This window comes from Dermatophagoides pteronyssinus, unplaced genomic scaffold (assembly GCF_027571235.1).
Source record: "Dermatophagoides pteronyssinus isolate colony J.1.1.1.1 unplaced genomic scaffold, Derpt_VIB-CSIC_2022.12 sq0017, whole genome shotgun sequence".
In the NCBI taxonomy this organism is placed as follows: Eukaryota; Metazoa; Arthropoda; class Arachnida; order Sarcoptiformes; family Pyroglyphidae; genus Dermatophagoides; species Dermatophagoides pteronyssinus.
In genome coordinates this window covers 334810-358590 of record NW_027461541.1, presented here as the reverse complement: position 1 = coordinate 358590, position 23781 = coordinate 334810, and the positions used below count along the sequence as shown (strand labels likewise).

General features: G+C 29.8%; 2 protein-coding genes across 5 annotated transcripts; one reads left to right on the top strand and one right to left on the bottom strand.

Moving 5' to 3' along the window:
* LOC113794164 (uncharacterized) lies at window positions 1-19217 on the top strand. Of its 2 annotated transcripts, none has more exons than XM_075822470.1 (6): window positions 1-424; window positions 12564-13543; window positions 16616-16742; window positions 16821-17077; window positions 17136-17836; window positions 17906-19217. In XM_075822470.1, exons 1-6 carry the CDS (start codon window positions 111-113, stop codon window positions 19109-19111), a joined length of 3585 nt encoding a protein of 1194 aa, XP_075678585.1. In that variant the 5' UTR covers window positions 1-110; the 3' UTR covers window positions 19112-19217. The 2 variants fall into 2 exon arrangements, with proteins under 2 accessions (XP_075678585.1, XP_075678586.1); XM_075822471.1 differs by lacking the exon at window positions 1-424 and adding an exon at window positions 12168-12280.
* On the bottom strand, window positions 19200-23684 carry ClC-c (chloride channel protein 3). 3 transcript variants are annotated; one of them, XM_075822472.1, is made up of 8 exons: window positions 23542-23684; window positions 22924-23377; window positions 22022-22459; window positions 21583-21906; window positions 20947-21522; window positions 20279-20881; window positions 19514-20204; window positions 19200-19442 (listed from the first exon to the last, which is right to left on the bottom strand). In XM_075822472.1, exons 2-8 carry the CDS (start codon window positions 23234-23236, stop codon window positions 19319-19321), a joined length of 3069 nt encoding a protein of 1022 aa, XP_075678587.1. In that variant the 5' UTR covers window positions 23237-23377; window positions 23542-23684; the 3' UTR covers window positions 19200-19318. The 3 variants fall into 3 exon arrangements, with proteins under 3 accessions (XP_075678587.1, XP_075678588.1, XP_075678589.1); XM_075822473.1 differs by having other exon boundaries at window positions 23507-23645; XM_075822474.1 differs by lacking the exon at window positions 22022-22459 and having other exon boundaries at window positions 19203-19442.
* Between the last annotated feature and the right edge of the window lie 97 nt (window positions 23685-23781).

Genomic DNA, 23781 nt, shown 5'->3' with positions numbered 1-23781 from the left:
CGATGACTGAAAAAAACAATTTTTTACATTTTGAAAGAATTTCTACCGGAATAAATATCAACAACAACAACAACAACGATAACAACAACAACAATAATTGTTAATTGAGCATGGATCAAATTACAATTCAACAACAACAACAAAAAACAATCAATTTTAATCATCATCATCAATATCAAACGCTTAATAATAATAAAGATAAAGATTCTTCTTCGTCTTTGACTAATGAAAACGGTGTTATTATTAATGATGATGATGATCATGAATCACAATTAATTAATCAACAATTATTAAGTTTATGTGAACATTTTGATATAATGATGATATCAAAAACAATAAAAACAACAGCGAACAATAATCCATGTAATGATGAAAATGATAACGATGATAAAAATCAAAATCAATCAACGATAACCAAAAAAAGGTTAGTTTTTTTTTGCACTTTTGAAATGAATTTTTTCCATTACAAAATCCAAAATACTAAAAAAAACGAAATAAAGATTTTCTAGAGTAGGAAATTTCCTAGAAAAAAGCTGTGCCAGGACTTTTTCGTTGTTGTTGTTGTTGTTTGTTGGTCGATTTTGCTCGATCACACACACACACACACGCCAAAAAGAAAACTATATCCGTGACAAAAGCCGGATAGCCAATCCAGCAAAAAGTAAAAAAAGTAAAGTAAATTCTGGATCACGTTTCTTGATGATGATGATGGCTATGCTGTCATCACATCACAAAGAGATGATATTTTAGAAAACACCCCAGAAAAAAACTTTTTCAAAAAAAAATTCCAAAACCCGACCGTTTTTTTTTAAATTAAACAATAAAAAACTTAACAGAATCAGAATCAGAAACAGAACCAGAATCTATCCAAAGAATGCTTGGTTAACATGAATAATGTTCATATCATATCTGTATGGATGATGTTCAACTGGATGATTTTGTTTTTCCTCTCTGCTTGGTTTAGCTTTTTGGGTGAAAGGCTTTGGTTTTACTTGCTTTTCTCTTCTGCTCCTGAATATCCTCGAAGTATGTATTTTAGCATGCCAAAAACAGGCACCATTACGATCATCGCCCATCAGTTTTTAAGCTCGTGTTTAATTTAATTATCCAAAAACAACAACGACGAAAAAAACATTTACAAAATACAGAATTAAATCGTTTTGCAACACTGCAACCAAACCAAAAAAAAAATTGTTTCAAGTGATGTTGCAAAAAAGCGAAACAAAAAGAAAAATTGGTCTGTTTTTTTCACATCATCCAAAAGAACGGCATCCCTTGCTTTCTTTTTCTGTTTCCAAAATTCAAAACATAAAGTGTTGTCGGAAAGGATTTTTTCTCCACTATATTCACTCAAATGGATCGATAAATTTTTTTTTCTTTCTTTCGTTTGCCAAACATCAACCCATCCACCAAAAAAAGAAAGAATAACGCCAATGAACCAAAAGAAAATAATAAAATGTTCGTAAAGGGTCATCGATCAATTTGGATTCTTTCTTTTTTTTCTTCTTGTGTTTTGAAGAGAAACAAAAAAAAATATAAAGAATCTAAAGAGATTGATCACTTTGTTACTACTGCTGCTACTGTTACTATTACTATTGTCAAATGTTATTGAAAAAAGATTATTTCGGATGTTGATGTTGATATTGATGATGATGATTGTTGTGAATGTAACAAAATGTTATTTTGTTTTGTTTTACTTGATTGCCAATTTGATTGCCGATTTCCGATGTAATTAATCGATTAAATGAGTAGTGTGAGTGAGTGAGAGTGATGTGTGTGAGAGTGTAACAGGATAGCAAGAAGAAGAATTGGGATTTGAATTCGATTCTTGTTGTTTGTTGCATCACCTGGAACCTACGAAATAGAAATAAAAAACCGATTACCATTTTGAATGGTTGAATGATTTTCAAGCAAACAAACATCCACTTAGTAATAGAAAACACTAATGAATTAATTAATTAATTTGTGTTACCCAAAATGATGATGATTATAAATAGTAAGCAGTAGCAGCAGTTAAGTAGTAATTATCCTTGTCGTCTTGGGTCGATTTACATTTTTGTTATTGTTGTTTTTTGCATTGATCCATTCATATATGAATCACAAGTGGCAAATCAAAGTTAAATGGAATGTAACAAAAAAATTTTGTTCGTTCGTTAATTCATTCATTCAACTTGGCTGTTATTATTGTTTTTCTCTTGGTCATGTTTTTCACGGTCTCGTAATGCGGTTTTTCATTTTTCTTTTTGAAATTTTCCTTTTTTCGCATTGTTTTTTTGGTCGCATCAAATTCTTGAATCAATGTTTTTTTCGGCTTGAAAAACAAAACGAAAAAATCATCAAAAAATGTCAAACTTGTCGATGCAATTTGTTTCATTTTTTTTACAAAGCAAAAAACATCGACAACAACAACAAATGTATACAAACAGCCGGCATATTTGTCCAGTAAGTGAAACAAACAAACAAAAATTGTGAATACCAAAAAACATTTGCAATAACTTTTTCTTCATCTTCTTTTACTCCCGGTTTTTGTTCAGTTTTCAGTTTTCAGTATTTGTATTTGTCATCCAAAAGCGTATATACACATAAGAAAACAGCACGCGACAACATTCTTTTTTTTGGTTCATTCACTGAATTTATTGTTCCATTTGGAACACTGGATGTTTTTGTGTGAAGGCATGCATGCATGTCGTTCATGCATCATGCATCGCGACATGTAATAATTTCTTTCTTTTTTTTTCGTTTATTCTGGGTTCCAGAATAATCTTATGGAATCAAGTTTTCTTCTTGATTCTTGATTCTTCGTTCGTCCGATCACGAAATTGAAGTGGCCAAATTCTTTCTTTATTCTTCTTCCATCTTCTTCTATTTCTATCCATCACATTCAAAAGATATTTAATATGATAAACGGGCCAAATGACTTTGATCTATTGTGTTATTTTGATGATCTTTAAGAATATTTTTTCCATTTTTCTCAAGCTTGTTGCGCAGAAAACAGAATTCTGAAAGGGAAAAAAGTTTTGTAGGAAACAAAATTTGATATCCATATCAAATTCATGTTTGTTTTTTTTGGTACCCCGATTTCGATTACGATTGAAATTGAAAAATTTAAAAGTCTTTTCGGGGTTTTGTTTCAAAAAAAAACTGAATGCAATTTCTTTTGTAATGAACAACATCAGCAAAAACGAACGAACGACGAAGATAGAAAAGTTCAATAACATTCTGAACAGAGAGAGAGAGAGGAAATTTTGTTGGATCAATCGAAACCGAACAAAAAAACCCGAAAAAACGAAAATTATCGATCGGTCAGAAACGTTATTTCGTTATTTTTTCGTTTTTCGGTAATTCGCTTCGTGGATTACTATTGCCACGATTTTAACTTTTTTCGGTTTGTTCTGTTTGTGTTTGTATGTTTAGTTTCAATTTCCGTTCCATTCATTTATTCATTGATTAATTTTTTTTCTGTTTTCTCTCTCACTGATTTAGTGGTTTGTTTTGGTCAATTTCCTGTGTATGTTATTCTTGATTCTTGATTCTTGATTCTCGACGATAATGATGAACAAAAAGCCAAATCTGAATATAGTTTCTATTCAGATTCTTGTTTGTTGTTTAGTTTGAATTCTATATCGAAATTGGACATTTGGACTGGTCAATGCTTTTGCGAGAAAGAAAAAAAAACAATTAGATCAAGTGACTGTCATCATTTCATATATGATTTTCTCTCTTCTTTATATTCAATTGATATTTGGTTGTTTGTTTTGTTTTGTGTATGTGTCAATCACAAATGTGTGTTTGTCCACCACCACCAATAATTTTGTATTCGAGATCTGTTTTGCCCCCAAATGATGACAATTCAATTGTTTTCGTTCCCTCTCTCTCGGTTTGACATTTGACATTTTCTTACTTTTTCCAGAAAATTTCCCCGAAAAAAACAATCCATTTGATGCGATATTAATATTCATTTTCAGTTTTTTTTTCGGACTTTCATTTCGGTTTGATGACCCAAACTTATGGTGATGAAAAAAAATAACCCTTAGGCATCGTTCGTTTCACCAGATTTTTCCAAAAAAAAAATTCCTTCACTGTGTTTTCATTATCAAATTATGTGGATGAATTCAATTTTAATTTTATTTTTCGCCATCTCTCTTATTGAATGAAACTCGGGTTAATCGAATCAAATTGATCGATCATTTTCCATTTTATTAATATTATGATAACCAAAACACTGTTGTTGATTTTTGATGGAAAAAAATTTTTTTTTAGGAATTTTTTTGAAAAAATTAAATTCAAAGGAATTTCCAATGAAAAATGAAAATATGATCTTCGCCACCTGTCATTGACCTTTTGTTTGTTTGTTTTTAAAACATCCAACAACGACAATAACGAAAAAAGAAGAATTTAATATGCTTTTCCTGGGCAAATATATAAATCTTATTTACAAAGTTAGATTTTGATTATATACGATGACATTGGTGACATTTTAGTGTGTTTACAATGAAAATTTATTATCATTTGCAAATTTTTGGTGGTAGTCTAGACAATCACACAAATAATCATGCCATATGGCTTGATAGGTTTGGATTAATTTAGCCAAAAACAGCGTTGTGATGAAACAGAGCAATGTTGTGTTGTTTTCAATCATTTTTCATTTGTTTCTATGTAAGGGTGCTGATTGAATAACTGAATAAAGGATGTGTCTTATGCTAATCATCATTCATTCATTCATTGTGCATTGCATTTTCATTACAAAGCTTGAAAAACCATAATAAAAATAATTTACACAATTTGTTTGGCTGGTTGATTGGTTGGTTGATGACCAGCAATTTTTATTGTTATTTACGCTTGTTATCCAAATCACAAACCAACCAAACCGGAATTTTTTTTTCATGGAATTTGTGGACGCCATGTGATGTGCAAAAGGTTTTTTCCTTTTCTGGTTTTTTGGCTTCCATTAAATGGACACATATAGTGAGTGAGATTTAAATTTTAAAATTTTTCAAAAAAAAATCTGGTTTCAATAAAAAAAAAATGATGATGATGATCCGAAAATGGCATCCGAAACAAACAAACGAAAAAAATTTTCAATCAGAAATAAGCTTACTTGATGAACAATTCCAGTAATGGTATAGTAACCAGACAGCAGAAAACCCGAATTGAATCGGATCGGTCGATTAGCCTTTTAAATTTATCGGGATGTGTCATCATCATCATCATCATTTGCTATCATCACTTGGTAGTTTGTTTGAGTAGGAATAGAATCGGAATCGTTTTGTAAAGTAACAACAAAAAGAATACAGAGTGAAAAAAACATCCAAAAAAGTGAATACAAAGTGAATTCATTTCATGAATGTCAGTCATTCGAAGACCAAAAAAAAACATGAATATATTTTTCAAACATTTTGACCTTTGAACCTTTTGAAATGACAAAATTGTCAAAATTCAATGTTTCTGATTTTTTTTTCATCGACTTTTTCATCGAATTCATGCAAATGTATCAATCAATTCGTTATTCAATATTGTGAATTAAGTTTGAAAATGAGTAAAAAAAAATTCAAAATTATGAAAATTCTCTTTTTCTTTTTCGTCTTCTTTTCTGCAATTCTGTTATTACAAATGAATGAATGAATTAATGGAGACAGGCCATCAATTTTTCTGTTTTTTTACTGGTTTTTTTTACCAGAAAAATATTCTGGTAATCTTCATTCACTATAACAGCAAAAGAAAAAAAACATGACAATAGTGATGTTGGTTGACTAAAATAGCAGCAGCAGCAGCAGCAAAACACTATAAAAATAATGATGATCCTGAAATTTGAGCCCGCTTCTTTCTTCGTTTTTCACAGCTTTTTTGTTGTTGTTGTTGATGATGATTGCCATTAAATTGTTCCAAAAGAAAACGACCGACCAACCAACCAATGATGATGATGATAGACCAATTAACTATGATGATTGGCCATTTTCGTAAAACAGTAGCCTTTCAAAGTAATAGTTTTTTTTTTTGTTTGGAAAGAAGGAATTTTTGTTGAAAACATCAATCACAGTTACATCAATGGAAGTGAAAAAAAAGGATTTTTTATTTTTTCCTTCGGTTTCCAAGTTGTGATTGTTGTTTTGTTGTTTTGGATAAATTTCTTCTTAAATAATTTATACACTTGTCGTTTGTTTGTTTTATTCTGAATTCTGTGTTTGTTTGTTTTCCATTTTTAAAACACATTATCATCACCAAACATTTCAAAATTTTTTTTCTTCTAAATGTTGGCCATCAACAACAACAACAAATTGCGTTTTCCTGGTTTTCCTGGTTTTGAAAGCTTAGCTTTTCATTTTTGTTGTTGTTGTTGTTAATTATTTTCTATTCTCAAACAACAACAACAGATTAAACTTATCCATAAATGTTCGACAAATGGATATGATGATGAATGAATGGCAATCGGATTGTTTTTTTGGTTTTTTCTTCCTGGTAAAACTAAATTAAATTATAATCATCCAGAAAGAAGGACAAAAAAAAACTTTTTTTTTGGGGGGGAAACGAAAAAGTGACAACTTTTTTCTGGTTTTTTGTTCATTTGAAATGATTCATTTTTTTCTCTCTGAAAATAAAATTCTACATTTTCGGGAAAAATATTTCCAGGAATTTGTTTACGACAACAACTACGAATGACACATTTACATTAGACACGAACATTCTATCTATCTATCTATCCAACTAACTAACGTTATCTACCGATTTTTTCGTTGTTTTGAAATCTACCTGTGGCCATTCATTCATTCATTCATTCATTTTTCCTTGTTATCTATGATAGCTGTGTAGTGTGTAGTGTACCTGTGTTATACAAGTACCTGTTTAATAGAAGAAAAAAAAATTGAATAGGTATGCTTAATTATTCTATTATCTTTTTGTGTGTTGCGAGTGTGTGTCACATTTGTATAACAAAAGAATCCCATATTATTAATTGGATTGCGTGATCATCCAAAAAAACAAAACAAAAAACAAAATGACTAATGTTTATTGTTTTCATTCATTTTTTTCAATAATCTATATTACCTGAACACAGAAAAACAGGAAACCAAAAGAAAAAAACACTGACTACCTGTATTGTTTTCCTCATTAAACATATCTAAACCTGAAAGAAAAAGAGATTTTTTGGTTTTTTTGGCTTGAAAAATAAAAAAATATTCCCTACATGATGATAAAGTGTTAACGATGATGATGATCATCATCATTTTGGGTATTTTTCCTTTCCTTTTTTTTCTGATTTTTTCATCTTAATGTTTATGTGTATGTATGGCTGATCCAATAAGCAAAAAACAACCCAAATATTGATGGATGCTTGTTAGTAGTGAAAGAAAAAAGTTTTCGATGATTATCTTTTATTATTCACAACATATTCATTTTCGTTGTTGTTGAAAATTTTTTTTTAAATTCCTCTTTTTCTTCACTAATTTGAATAGCTGAAAAAAAATTTTCCATATTGAAAAAGTTGGGTGAAAAAGAAGGCCAAGACGAAGAACATTTCATTTGAGTTTCCCTTGACGAACATTATTATCAGCATTTTGAATTTTTTTCGTCTCTCTGTGTGTGTGTTTGTTTGCATATAATGAGCATCACTTAATAATAATAATAACGATGATGATGATGATGATGATCATCATATGATCATATGGCCATTAAATTGAACGTGGCAAAGATCATCATCATCATCATCATCATCCGTTGAATGGATTGATCGTTTAGTTTGTTTTGGTTTGGTTTTTTATTTTATTCTGTGGTGGCTGGCTGGCTGCCTGCATCCATTCATATAACCTGAACACACAGAATCTCATTAAGTTTTTTTTTCACTTGCTTGCTTGTTTGCACTGACTTTGTTGTTGTTGTTTGATATGCAAAGATGTTCAAACCAACGATGATGATGATCATGATAATGGCCATCATTTTGATAGTGGTTTGAAAAAAATAAAATTAAGTAAGTAAGCAAGTAAGTGATATGTCAATATAAGTGTCCAGTGTTTTTTTGTTGTTGTTGTTATTGTTGACTACTAAACAAACACACTATAACACTACTAAACAGATAATCAAACGACACGCGACCTGCCATTGACATATTGATATCATTATCAAATGTGGCTATCATCATCAACACTAGGAACATCATTATTTATGACACCCAAATGAATGAATGAAAATTGAATTGAATCGAGTAAAAACAAAGTCAACAGGGACTTTTACTGCAATGTATTTTGTATTTTCTGCTTGCTGCATAAATGTAACATTTATGTAAAATAGTTTAATTTTGTTTTCGTTGTTTGGCATTTGCAATTTGGCCTTTTTTTTTGCTTCGAAAAAACTTTTTTCTGACTTTTCATAATTGAATATCATCAGCATCATTTTTTTCTGGTTCAACCGGATACGGAAAACGCTGATGATGATGTTTGGCCATAGGGCAATCCTGTTTGTTTTGGTTTTTTATTGTTGTTTGATTTGCTTTCCTTGACTTACACTGCTTGGTTAATATGATTAATTTCATTTGAATGAATGAAAAACTGTAACTGAAATCGTAACCACAAACAAAACAAAACAAAACAAAAACTGCAATCGTCATCCGCGGATTGAATTGATTTCTTAATAATGTTTGTGCAAAAAAAAAGTTTTTGTTTGTTCGTTTTTATGAAATTTTTCAAACAAATTTAAACTTTTTTTATTTTGGTGAATAAAGATGCAGCAGAAAACTTTTCATTTTTCATTCATTTTTTTCACTGTTCATTTTGGGAGCTTAATTTTCCAGGATTACACCCGAAAAAAGAAATTCACCTGAAATTCTTCTTGCGAAAATCCAAATTCGGTTAGCTTCTTTTCCTCTCTCAATTTATTTTCAATTTTTTAATTGACGCCAAATCCTTGTTTGGACCTCTAAAGTGCCCGAAAAAAAACCAAAACCAAAAAAAAAAAAAATCTATTTCCACATTAGCATTACTGTGAGTTTTGGTTTTGACGTAAATCTGATTTAAGAATGTTCTCTACTATTGAGTGAACAGGATTCAAAAAAAAAAAAAAAAAATCAGGAAAAATTATGACGCCCGAGCGTGCATGACGGCGACACATGCTGTGTATGTTGAAATGAATTTGATCCGATTTTTGGCGAAAAAAAAAGATCCAGAAAAAAATATTTTGCAATACACATTCAGTATTCAGTATTCAGTATTCACTCAAATCCAATACCAAAAAAAAAAAAAAAAAAAAATGGAGATACCAAGGGTCATTATTATTTATTATGGACCCAAGCAAAAAATAATAATATCTATCCCATAAATTTCCCATTTCCAATCAATGTTGTCGTTGTCGATGTTGTTGGCATCACTGAATTCTAATAGATTTTTTCTTCAGCTTTTCTCGTTTTGGCCACTGAATCAATGAATGAATGGGCACCAACTTGAACATTAAATATATGTTATGTTTATTAGTATTCATTTTTTTTTTTTTTTTTTTTTTTTTTTTTTTGGTTGCAAACGTTTGATGTTTTGGGTGATGTTTGCTAATATTTTATTTGATTAGATTTTTTGTATATGCTACCGTGATATATGTGAAAGAGAGAAAAAATGATGGCCAAAAACAAAACTTTGTCCATAATAATCTTTTTTTTTCATCCGGATTGATATTGATATCATCATCAATTCGATTGGGAAACTTTGTTAGCCGGTTATAATCAAAACTTATTGCTACATTTTCCGTTTCCTTTTTTCTAAATAACCCAAACAAACAAACAAAAATAAAAAACCCAATTCAAATGAATCGCTATTTGTTCAATGATCTGGATCAGTTTGTTTTGTTTTTGTTCGTTTGGTTATGTTTTTATTTTGATTTTCTCGTACATTTTAAATGGGGGAAAAAAAATAACCCGTAAAAATACGAGATAATGATGCGAATCATTTTCGATTTTGAATAACTAAACTCTATCCATATTCTATGTTTTTTTCTTTCTGTTTTTTTTTCTCCAAAAAAAAGAAAAAAATTCAATTTTAAAATTAAATTTTCATTGATAAAGAAATGTTTTTCATTGCAATTCAAAAATTCAATCGACCCTAGTGTTTGTCTTGGAGTGAAAACGAATAATATTTTCCAATGGGAATGTGTATTGTCAAAAAACTGTCACAAATGTCACGATAATTTTTTCATTATTATTCAGTTTGTTTTTATGGACAAAAAAAAGAGTTATATGTTTGCGGGAAAAAAGAGAAATTGAAATCAAAATCAAAATAAACAAACAATTCTCCAGTGGATTTTTGAATCAAAATGATTTGTTTTTCAATAAGAAGCAAAAGAAGAAGATTCTTTTCTTATTATTTTCTTTCTCTGTTTAGATTCTTATAAGAAAATTAATTGATCCATATGACCAGAAAGAAAGAAACCGCTATCAAGAGACATAGCCAACAACAACAACAACTTTTCTTGGACACGAACCACTTTAAGTATGGAGAGAAATGAAGAGAGAGATATTATGGAAAATATGGAGATAGAGAGAAAAAAAAATCTAATAATTTCCAATTCAATGATCAGTGAATCAATTTCTTTCTATCTATCTTTCGTTCGTTCGTTCGGGAATGAGAAAACAAATTATTATTTTTCCCTTGTTTCACTTGAATTGTAATTCAAAGGAAGGAAAGAAAGAAAAAAATGGAAATGGACAAGGATTTGTTGATGAATTTTTTCTGCAATACACAATTGTACACACACACACAAATCACAACCAACCATAATCGATCGGGAAAAAGGCAATGGCAAACCAGGAAAAAATATGAATTTTGTGAATCCAAAAGTGATGAAAGTTATGATGATGAAAAATCCCTATTGGCTGTTGGGAATTTGGAAATTTGGTTTTTTGTTTTTGAAAAAACAAAACAAAAAACATTTTTTTTTGGATAATGAAATGCCATCTTTATTTCAAAATGTTGAAAATTTATAGTTTTTTTTTCGTTTCGTTTACCGAACAACAACAACAACTGAAAAATGATGATGAAAATGGAAATGCGAAAAACCAAAAAAACTGTGGTTTTCCAGTGTTGTTGTTGTCGAGGTGTTATGTATGTAAGCAGCGCCAGAATTTATTGCATAAATCATAATTCTTTTTTTTTGTTTTCTTCCGAAACAGAAATCCTTAGAAAAAAAGGGATGTTTAATAACCAAAATAGCTAACCAGAAACCAGGCAAACACAGAATTGAAATTCTGGCCTAATTCACTCTTGTCATTCAATGATATATTCCCTTTGGTGTATTGGCTTTTCTATTTCTCTTTCTCGTTTTCTTATTTGATTCGTAATCAAGTCGAAATTCGGAAAAAAGAAAAAAGCAAAAAAGACACAAGAATGAATGAATCCTTATGAATTTCGCCTGGATCAAATGGAAAAAAATGTATGTGTGTACGATGACGATGATGATCACTGGAAATGAATAATGAAAAATAATTTTGAATTCATACGGGACATTTTTTGTTTTGTTCACTATAGTCATATATGGCAAGAAAAGACAATATGCATTGGGATATTTGGGTCATAGAATAAATCATTATCTTTCGACTACGACAAATACATTTGTCATCGGTCGAATTTATTTTATTTTTTTTTTAAGAAAATGAAATGAAATGAATGTTGACTGACTGACAGACAGAATGAAAAAGAAAAACCTTTTACACTTTTTGTTTTTCAATGAAAATGGATTTTCTTAATGTTTTTTTTTTTGCTTCAATCGATGAGTTATGAATGACATGACATGATTTTTTTTTGGAAACTTTACATAAAAAAACAAACAAATAAGATGCATGTGGTTAACCAATGGTAAAAATGGTGATGAAAATGAATTTACATGTAACATTTTCGAGATTGAAATTTTCTTTTTCTTTTTTTTTCGCCAACTATATTGTTGTAATCCTTGTTATTCTGTTATATCATTCATTCGCATTGAAAAAAGGCGAAGAGAAAAAAGAAAAGAAAAGAATTATTACTTTTGTTCATCATCTTTTTTTTTGCTGGGGTGATGAAATGAACTTTTGTCTTTATTTTGGGCTGCAATACTGATGATAATGATAATTCTTTTAACACATTATATGATGATAATAATGATTATGATGAATTGAATGATGTTGATATGAAGAGCATATATTACTTATACATTTTCATCACATAAAGAGTGTGAGAGAGAAAAGAAAAGAAATAGCCAAAAAAAAAAAAAAATCGAATCATAAATGAAATTCTTTTCCTTTTCCACTCACACTATATCACTGATTCGTAAAAAGGTAATTAAAATTTTATTCACGTACATCATAAGGCTATTGTTTTCCATTTGATTATCTTATCTGATATGATCTGATGATGATAATGATGATAATGATTACCTTCACTCATTTCATTTTCTTTTGGGCCAAATAATAAGTGGTTCATTCATTCATTTTTCATTTCTTTCTTTGTTATAATCATCATTGAATCAATAAATTATTATTATTGATGATGATGATGATTGTTTGAAATAGAAAAAAAATAAAAGTTTGTTTTTTTTTCATTTTATTTTTCATTTTGCAGATCAACAATGGATACAACTGATGAATTTGAAGATGATCCAATTATATATGCACAAATTAAACGTGAAACAAATTCAAATAATAATTCAAAATTGATAAAATTTTTTGAAACATTACCAAGGTTTCAATCAGGTTTACCTTCGTCATCATTATCAACAAACATCAATCAATCACATCGAAAAACTGTTCGCATTGGTTATAATTTAGATTTACGTTCAAATAAATTACCCGATTGGTTTCAATTGGATTCTGAACATAAATGTTTATCCATTATACAGCAAAAGCAGCAAAATCAAACGAATCAATCATCAAATCAATCAATAAAATTAATACCATATGATCATATATTTATTGGTTCATTACCGGAAAAACTTTTATCAATACCGATAACAATATTAACCGAACCAATACAATTATTAGCATATGGACATTTAAATAATGCTGTGATTATTACTATTGATGATTTGATTGATCCATTGATGATTATCAACAACAATAATAATGATGATTGTTGTATATCGAATATAAATCAACAAAAACCAACCAATTTAATCAATGAATTTCAACAATTTGTTCATCGTGGTTTAATGATTCATTCGATTGCATGGTTATTTGATGCTATCAATCATCATCATCATAATAGCGATGATAATGACGAATGTTTGAATCCTAATACTAATCGTGCCTATATTCAATTATCAGCTTCAATATTGTTTCATCATAAAATTTATGATTTGATTGCTAATCGATCATCTTCATCATCATCATCACAATCAACATTGGTCGCCGTTGATCAAGAAATTGAATATGAATGTAACGATGCTCGACATGCAGTCAGTCATTTAGAACATGCATTCAATCTATTGGAACAAATTCATTCAACAACAAATAAACAAAAAAATGAATATTTATTCGTTTTAACTATACATTTATATCGTTTTCAATTGATTCCATTGTTGAATACGAATAAAAAATGTCAAGGTTCGTAACAGTAATTCTTTTTTACTTTTTTCCTCGTTAGTCAAAAAGATATTAATGGGCAACACGTACCCAAAACAACAAAACTATCATCAGAATTACCATTAAGGATAGTTGAGTGTTATTTTTATTTTATTTCCTATAGTGGATTAGATTATTTTTATTTAAGAAAACTAAAGAAGAAAACTAACACTGGTGTAAATCAATGTACATTATTTATTTATTTTTATTTGCGAAAAAAAACAATTGCTTGGGTGAAGATTTTGCAAATAAAAATTATCATCATTAACGCCGATTGGCAAAAAAAAAGTATTTTTCGCCTTAAATGAATGTGACAAGGCTAAAATTAAATTAAACAGAAAAAAAAAGAAAATAATAGCAAATCGAAATTTCGAAAATGTGTTCCTCGTTCGTTCACTCAGTGTTATTATTATTATCCCTTTTCCAATCGAAAACAACATTCAAGATGTGATGTTTTGTTTTGTTTATATGAAAAGAAATTGGAATCGATTTTAGTTACTTTTCCAATTTTCAACAACAAGAACAACAATAATTTCATCAAACACTAGCCATCACCAATTAATTGAATCAATTAATTCAAACGGTTGAAAACAAAAAAAAAGCGTGTAGCATCATAATAATCATTTGGCACGTTATACACACGCAGAATATAAACCCCAGAATATTCTATAACGATAACACCACCAGCAGCAGCAGCCTCCGCATCAATTCTTAGAGATTCTTTACTTTACTTTATAGAATGTCTTTTTTTCCTTTTTTTTTGTTGGCTATATTTTTGATCAACATGAAATACATTTGTGACATGATTGGTTTAATACAGAGGGATTGTTCCCGTATAAAATAATAATAATGGTAATCAATATAATGAGTTCATTGACGCCCGAATCATCATCATCATTTGGATTTTCTGGTAAAGTCTTTGATTTAATCTTTCGTCATCAATGAAAGGATGTAAATAATTTTTTTTTTGCTACAGCTTTGTTGTTGTTTCTTGATGACGCCAACCCATTGATTGAAAAATATTTTTCATTGTCATTCAACAACAACAAACAACACTCAGTATTAGGTCGAAGAAAGAAAGGGTCGTTTTCTGGTTTTGAACATTGCCGAGAAGAGAGAGATAAATTAGTTCAATTTTTTTTCTACACACTTTTTTTCTGTTTCAGTTGGCCATGATATATATTTTTGGGTGGCATATGGTTTTTTTTTGGTTGTTTGCTTGTTTGGGTTGAAAAGAAAAGATGCCAGATTTTCTCCCATTTAACCAATTGGCCTCCAAAAACAGACGATCTTCTTTAGTTGGTGAAAAAAACTGAAACCAGAACGAAAACGAACGACACGAGTTTCAAATTAGAATCGGTAATAAATATTCGTTTAGACCGTATAGCATATCATACGCCAAGTGGAAAACAAAAGCAAAAACAAAAAAGATAAGAAGTTTTTTGTTTTCCAATAGTCGCAGTAATAATCATAGTGGTGATCCGGATTCTTTCATTCCACCTAATCATAGAGAAAAGTAAAAAACGAAAAAAAAATCGATCCATTTCGAATCGAAATTTTCAAACAATAATTTCCGATACAGAATCGAGAACATGAAAAAACTTGATTTTTCTTCGCCAACTGACTGATGCTGAATGTTCAAATGGCCCATAATGTTTTTTTTTCCACTTCCATTTCCATTTCCACAATAATCATTGAAAAGTAAATTACCAATTTTTTTTTCTTAAGTAAAATGCCATTTCTTCTTCTTTTTACTTTTTAAAAGAAATTCCATTCATCAGTGTATATCTTCTTCAATGATTATGTGGTCATTATCATTATCATCATCTTTGGATGGACAACAAAAAAAATCTTTGAATATTTTTTTCCTTAAATCGTTTTTTATCTCTTTTTTTTCCTGCTGAATGAATGAATGAATGGAGACACACATTGTATTTGGTGAACATAGAGAAAAAGAAAGAATTCCGTTCATTCGTTATGGATGTTTTTTTTCTAGGGTGTCAATTCTGTCACGTTTTTATATATATGTGTTTGTGGAATCTTGCTCGATTCTGGGTGAAACGTGTTTCACTTTGTGTAACTTTTTTTTCGCTTCTTTCTTAATCGATGATAGATTATTTCCCCTCTATACTTTACTTTACTTATTTTTTTTGGACTATTTAGGATTTAAAACAGGGAAATTGTATTATGGAAGATGTATTAAGTGAGAAAAAAAAGAAGCTAAAAGCAATTAAGAAACGTTAGCAAGGGGAAATCTCTATTTTTTTTGCATTTTTTTGGGGGGGATAAAGAACTACGGTCATTCTTGGATTCTGCTTACCCAAAAAAGCTGACCAAACGTGGTGGTGGTCAACGTCCTTTCAAACTAATTTTTTTCGGTTGTTGGATTTATCTCTCCAAGGATAAGCTTGTAAACAATAAATATATATTTACACACAATGAACAACCGAAAAACAGAAAACAGAAGTGATGCTATAGTGAATTTGATTGCAATGTCATCGAACCATGTATTATTTTGCGAAAATAAAGATGCCCAAACAAAAAAAAATTCGACTAATACAAAATGACATGAATAGAAATATAATTGAATTAGTTTTAATTATAGACAAACATATATCGATATTATTGGTAGCTTCTTTTTTTCTCGCATTCAAAAAGATTCATATTACTTGAATTCATCGATTGATTGATTGATTGATTGAGTTTGATTAGATGTTCGTTGTTGTTGTTGTTCGTTGTCATCATTACATCTTTATTCGAATTGTTTGTTTGTTTGGTTACATGTTTTTCACAAACACACACACAGACACGCTTTTCGATAATTTCATTTTATATCAGTCAACTGCACACACACACACACACGGTGAAGAATAATAATTTGAAGCAAAAAGAAGAAGAAAAAACCCAAAGGAATTCCCAATAAACAAAATCGAAATTAACAAGTGAAAACAAGTTGATTAATATGGATTGTGTGAACAACAAAAGTGTAAAAAGGAGAATCTGACTAATTGCAAATGCTTTTTTCATTTTCTTTTTCATTTTCCATTGATTTAGCAATTGAAAATCATAGTAAACTTTATCTGATCGATATACCTTTATCATCATCATCATCATCATCAACATCACAATTATATCAGATAATGACCAGATTATTTAAACATGATAATTTAACATCATTCAGGTAAATTCTTTAATTAGTTAATTAGTTAGTCAGTTAGTTTGATGATGAAAATGTTTTTGTTTTGTTTTTTGCATTTAGTAAATCAAAAATGGCCAATCTATTGATCAAAGCATTATCGAATAATGATCAACATCAGCCAGAAACAAGTTTAACAATATTGGCAAATTTAAAACCAAATTTACATCGACCAGAAACAATATTGGAACGTTGTCAGTTGATTTCATTGATGAAAAAATGGCCATTAAAACAATTTAAAAATGATAAACATCATCATCATCGACAACAACAACAACAATCATCATGTAAATCATGTTTACGTCAATCAAACAATAATGGTAAGTTGATGATCATTTTACCCGCTTTAAATGATAATTTTTTAAAAAAAAAATTTAGTTAAAAATCCGAAAGATGTCGATAGTTGTCAACAACCGAATCAAAATTATGGATCATCATCCGAATTATCATTCGATACAGTCATTTCTCGTAATCATCATCATCATCATCCTATACAATCATCATTGAACATTAGTCACGATGATGATGGTAGTGGTATAGAAAATAATAATCAAAAATGTTTTGCCGGTAATTTAAATGAACATATGAATAAATGTCGAAAAACAAACTGTGATTGTTGTTGTTATGAAAATCATCATCGTCATCATCATCATCGTCATAATCAATCACAATCAAAACGTTCGAAATTGGCAAAAAATTCAAACAGTAGCCATGAATCATTGAATAAACAATTGAAAAGAAATGATGGAAAGGATAATAATCATTATCATCATCATCGAAAACAATTAGCCAAACGTATTCGACAACGAAAACGTTCATTATTATTGAATGAATCGAATGATGATTCAATATGGAGTGAAGAACTTTGGATTGATGGACCAAATATAAATGAAAATTCAACCATGGGTCAAACAACGACAACAACAACAAATCAACAATGTTTACATAGTTTAAATGAAAAGAAAAAACATCGTATTGAACAATGGATTTCAACAACTTATCATCATCGTAACAATAATAATACAACAAACATATCGATCGATGAATTTATTGATTCAACTAATCGTATGCTTGATTTGGTAAGTAACGATAATTATGATGATGAATATTGAATTTTGATTGATTCTTTTTCTCAATTCTTATCTTAGGGATTCAAATGTTTAGATGATAATTGTTTTGCACAATGTAATCAACAACAAAACATTGTTGTTGATGATGATCCGATGATTTGTCGTGATACATTAAGTGATTGTGGTGATAAAAAAAGTGATTTCTATGATGAATATTATAATCTATGGAAATTAAGTCCGAAAAATGCACGAAAAAAATCACAAAGACAATCATATCGTAAATTTAAAGATGCTAATGATAATGATGGAAACAATCAAATACCAAAATCAAATGAACTACCACAACCACCACCTGCATCATCAACAACGACAACAACATTATCAACAATGTTTAATCGAATAGCCGAACCACCAAAACAATTAAAATTGGAACAATTTTTACAACAATTATCTAAAATAACTGTATCATCATTATCGAAAGATCATCATCATCATCATTCACAGACAAAATGTGAATCGAAATGTTCATTTGAAAATTGTCATTGTCAATTGGAATCACAAATGAAATTACAATCGCAGCAACAACCATTACAACAACAACAAAAATCATCATTAAAATCGTATGGTTTGAATAAAATTAATAGAGATGCTGACCAAGCTACCATTAATCATCGACCAAGCTGTTCACCAACTGGAAGTAAAAATTCCATTAATTCATCACAACAAAAACAACCAATTATAATGAACAAACATGAATTTGAACAAAAAATGAAACGAAATACAACATCAACAACAACAAGTGGACATGGAACGATTAGCGAAGGTGAATGTTCATCAATTGCTAAAAAAACATCATCCGTTTCAACACCAAGTTATGGATCTAATGGTATTGTTGGTGATAATAACAGCAGTAGTGCAGTTGTTGTTGTTGATAATAGTGTTGGTGTTCATATTGTTCAACGACAGCCAGCATCAAGTGGATATGAATCAACCGTACAAGATGATGATGACGTTGACGATGATGATGAAGAAAATGATGATGATTATCTATATAATGATCATCAACATTACCATCATCATTATCATCATCAACAACAACAACAAAATAGACAGATAAAATGTCCAAATAAATTGGCACCAAAATCATCAATGACCGTATTGACAACTAAATCTGGTTCGATTAAAACAATGATGGCCATATCAGCAAATCATGAAAATGATGAGAATCTAAATGACGAAGATGATCAATCATTATTCTGTTCAATGTTTTGTTGTGGCCATTGAACATTATGTATAATAATACTTTTTTTACATGTTTTTTGAAATATATCTATGGCATTTTATATAATCCATTTTTTTGAAAATAAAAACTTTCTTTTGTTGAATAAAATCTTTTTTTCTCGATGATCAGTATGTGTGTGGGTTCATCAAACAAACAAACAAATAAATAACAGGATAAAATAATGAAGAATTTGAAAAAAAACATAGATTTCATCTTAGAAATGATGGAAATCTTGATGATGATGATGTGGGTATTTGTGAAACTTTTTGCATTTCTTCACATTTTTTTATATGTAAAAGTATATCTTTTTTTGTTATGATGCCCAAAAGATTTCTATACAGAAGAAGAAGAAAAGAAAAACATTCAGTTAGTCGATGATGAGATTTAAAAGAAGAAAAATTTACCCATTATGTGTGACCAAAACTTGTCGTAAACCAAGTTTACGAAACATATCGATAATTGTTTCCATTGGTGTTTGATCAGTAACAGTCATTGGTGCTAAATCAAGTATTCGTCGAAAATTTAATGGCATTGAATTAGAACGATTATTATTATGATGATGATGACGATATTGTTTAAAACGTAATTCTTCATCTTCACTAAAATTACGAAAATAAACAATAGAATCTTCCATAACTTCATCATTTTTACGTGATTGATTTAAAGCAAGATTAAGATCATGACGTGTAACAAAACCAACTAAATATTGATTTTGTTCGGATAATACAACAGGAAAGCCAGTATGATTATTTGATCGTAATAGTTGATATATTTGACCAACAGTTGTAGAATCTTCAGTCAAAACGGCTAATGGTGCATCACCTAATTGTGGTCGCATTGAATCTAATGCTGTTGTTGTATATGGAAATTCTTCTTTATTATCCAAAAATGGATAACCATTCAAACTGATATGTGCATCATAAACACCTTGTTTACCTAATGCATCACCAACCCATTTTGCAGTCATAATAGCTGCCATTAATGGTACAATAAATTCTACATTTCCAGTCAATTCAAACATAATCACCACTAATGAAACAGTCATTCTTGTTACACCACCTAGAACAGCAGCAGCACCAACTACTGCATATAAACCTATTCAGATGAGAAAAAGGTAAAACAAATTAATCAATCATTACAATGTCAACATCAAAGAGATCTAATCTTACCTGGACTCATACAACTTTCACCTAGATTTGAACAAGCATCTTGAAAAAACCACCATTTAGGATAATTATAGGCAATCTGTTCCATTGTAATACCAACAATACGACCAATAATAGCACCCATTGCTAATGAAGGAATAAACAGACCGGCTGGAACTTTAATACCGAACGTAAATATTGTTATAATAAGTTTGAAAATTAATGCGGCAAACAATTGGGCTACCGATGTATAAACACCAGGTCCAGCTTGGGCAATTTGGGCATGTTGATTAACATTAGTATAATTACGATAATAATCGCATAAAGGAGTTTCATCAGCAATTCCACATGAACTGAATAATAATTTTATCAAATCTGAAGAATTCATACGTGTATAAGGATTTGGAAAGGCAAACATTGCCGTAATCAATGTAACGGTCATTACTTCCCACATTGGATATTGTCCAAGACGTGTATTTTTACGTCGTTGACACCATCTTAAATTGGATTTAATAAATATGTTGCCAATCACACCACCAATTACGCCTAACATGACAAATACAATCAGTTCGAAAAATATCCATGGCCTTGCATAATCAATATAAAACATGACCAAATGTTCATTGCCTGTCATCGGGAAAAAAAGTGAATAGATAATATTCGGTATAAACATTGCACAATTCATGACTTACGAAAAGGATTGATCAAACGTAAAACAAAAGCGGCAATCAATGCACAGAAAAAACTTCGCCATAATGTTTTCAATGGAAAATAATAGCTAACTTCTTCAAGGGAAAATAATACACCACCGATTGGTGCACCGAATGCTACCGATACACCAGCAGCTGATGCAGCCGAAAGTATTTCTCGCTTTTTTGCTTCATTTCGACCATATTTATCAAAAAATCTTGATATTATATTACCAATACAACAACTACAATGAACAAGTGGTCCTTCTTTTCCCAATGATAAACCAGCAGCAACCGTTAACATCATACCCAATGATTTAACAGTCAATGTCCAACTACCAAGATAACCATGAATAATAAAACCAGATAATATTGTTTTTATTTCCGGTATACCAGAACCACATGCATAAGGGGCAAATGTTCGTACAAAACTTGCAGCCAAAAATGCAAAAAATAATGCCCAAAAAACGTAGAAAAAATACGAAACAATATAACTGAATATTGGAAAATGTTGTTGACTTAGACCTAATAATTCGGGCCATGTTTTCCATTGATCACAATGACCGCTCCATATGCTATCTACATAGTGGGAGAAAACAAAATGTGAAAAATGAGAAATTAGTAAAAAACAAATGGTACCTTCAAATTCAGAGCTATTATCCGACCAACAACATTGTTCACGATTTAGATAGAAAACATCCGGACAAAGACCATCTTTAAGATCTTTCATCCAACCGGCACCAATATCAATAATACCGGCAACAACACCGGATAATATACCAACTAATAAAACACAAAGCCAACCAGCCCATGCATCATGTGTTGATTTCAACAGAGAACAATATGAATTATCTTTACTACGAATTATATAACGATGTCGATTACGATCACGTGCAATATCACGTTGCCAATCGATTGTTTGAAAATCTTCATAATGACATGATGCAGCATTTTCATCAATATCTGTACAGTGGAAAAAACAAAAAACAAACAAAATCAATGAGAAATATGATCATAAAATTTCTGAAAAAACAAAATTTCCATAAACCACAAGCACACCACACTGACACACACACACCTGCAAACATATCTCCTCCACTCAATGGTGATTGAAATGGTAACGTTATTGTTGATAAATTTATAGCCGATGGTGAAATAAATTGTTTAAATAATTTTTTTCCATGTTGATAAGTTGAATAATTTAAATGATGATTGCCGGCGCCACCATCATCATCATCATCATTGATTTGATATAAATGTGATGATTGATGATTCACCAATGATGAATGGTTATTATCGTCGTCGTCGTCGACAATATGATTATTATTATTGGGAATCATTTTTGTTGTTTTAGTTGTATTGGCATTTGGGACTAGAAAACATTCATTTTCATGTGAAAATATTATTTGACCATTATTATTAAAGATTATATCATCATCGTCGTCGTCTTCATCTTCATCATTGGCCATTAATAAATTATTTTTTGGCACATTATTTATCACATTACCGGTTGTTTCTGTCATATAATCGATAATATTTTGATTAGGATTTGTCATTTTTTTAAAAAGTTTTGAAAAACACAATGAATTAATATCCAAAAAAATAGGAGTTGTTTGGTCATTTGAGATAATTTATCACAATATTTGCTCAATAAGTGTGTGTCTATGTTTGTGTTTGTGTATGGCGTGTGTGAGCTCAAATTTTTAAAAAACAACACTTTTTTTGAAAAAAAATGGTAACGAAAAATATTAAAAAGAGCAATGAATGGATGCATATAAGATGATTAGAATGGGAACAGACAAGAAAAAAAAGAAGAACAGGGATCTCTTCTTTCGGTATGCAATACAACAAGGCGAAACACATAGAGAATGAGATGATCAATTCAAATATAACATATACGCACATACAGGTAAAATTCAGTCACTTTAACTCATTCATTCATTATGTAAAAAAAAATCGAATCGAATCAAATCAATTTACCTTTTGTATCAATAATTTGTATATGATCATTTGTTGATAGATCAAATTGTTGATATCCACCACCACTTGTATCACCACCATCAAGAATGTTAACTGAATTTGAATTAATTCGTCTATTTAGTTGATTATTATTATTATTAGATGATGATGATGATGATGATAATGGATTGAATGTTGTTTCTTCATTATTATTATTATGCATTAATTGTCTATTATTATTATTATTATTAATCGTTGATGATGATTCACCATCAACAATATATAATGTTGCCGGTGGTGATGATGGTTGTTGTTGTTTTGGATTTTCATTCATTATTTTTATTTTTTTGGAAAAAAAATCCGGTTATTCTTTCAATGGTCAATCTTCAAATAAACTTTGCATAACAAAATATGGATTGATGATGATGACGACGGTGGCGGCGGCAATTAAAAACGAACGATTAAATTATTTTCACTAGATAAAAAACAAAGAAAGGTAGAAACAAAAACAAAAAATCATTTTAACAAATATATAGAGAGAAACGCCTATACTTTAAAATTGTTTTTTTTAAAAAGAAAAACAAAAATCAATGAAAAGGCTTACGATTAAATCCAATATTGGTCAAGAATTTAGCTTACCCAACAAAAACGATTCAACGATTTAATCGGCAATGTTGATGATGCTGATGATGATTGAAAATGATGCCGACAAAAAAAAATTGACAAATTTTGTTTTGTTTTGTTTTTGTTTTCATTTGTCAAAATGATCAGGTAAACAAAATAATGATAATCATTGCCTTGTCAATTGGCAATTTTGAACGGTGTTGATCATCATCATCATAAATAAAATTCCGAAAAAAAAATGAAAATTCTTACGAC

Coding starts and splice junctions, on each gene's coding strand:
- LOC113794164 (XM_075822470.1), top strand. CDS start 111: ATGGATCAAATTACAATTCAACAACAACAACAAAAAACAATCAATTTT. Junction 16,743..16,820: donor GATAATTTAACATCATTCAG/GTAAATTCTTTA, acceptor TTTTGCATTTAG/TAAATCAAAAATGGCCAATC. Junction 17,078..17,135: donor ACGTCAATCAAACAATAATG/GTAAGTTGATGA, acceptor AAAAAAATTTAG/TTAAAAATCCGAAAGATGTC.
- ClC-c (XM_075822472.1), bottom strand. CDS start 23,236: ATGAATGAAAATCCAAAACAACAACAACCATCATCACCACCGGCAACA. Junction 21,907..22,021: donor TGGAGGAGATATGTTTGCAG/GTGTGTGTGTGT, acceptor TCCACTGTACAG/ATATTGATGAAAATGCTGCA. Junction 20,205..20,278: donor TGAAAGTTGTATGAGTCCAG/GTAAGATTAGAT, acceptor TCATCTGAATAG/GTTTATATGCAGTAGTTGGT.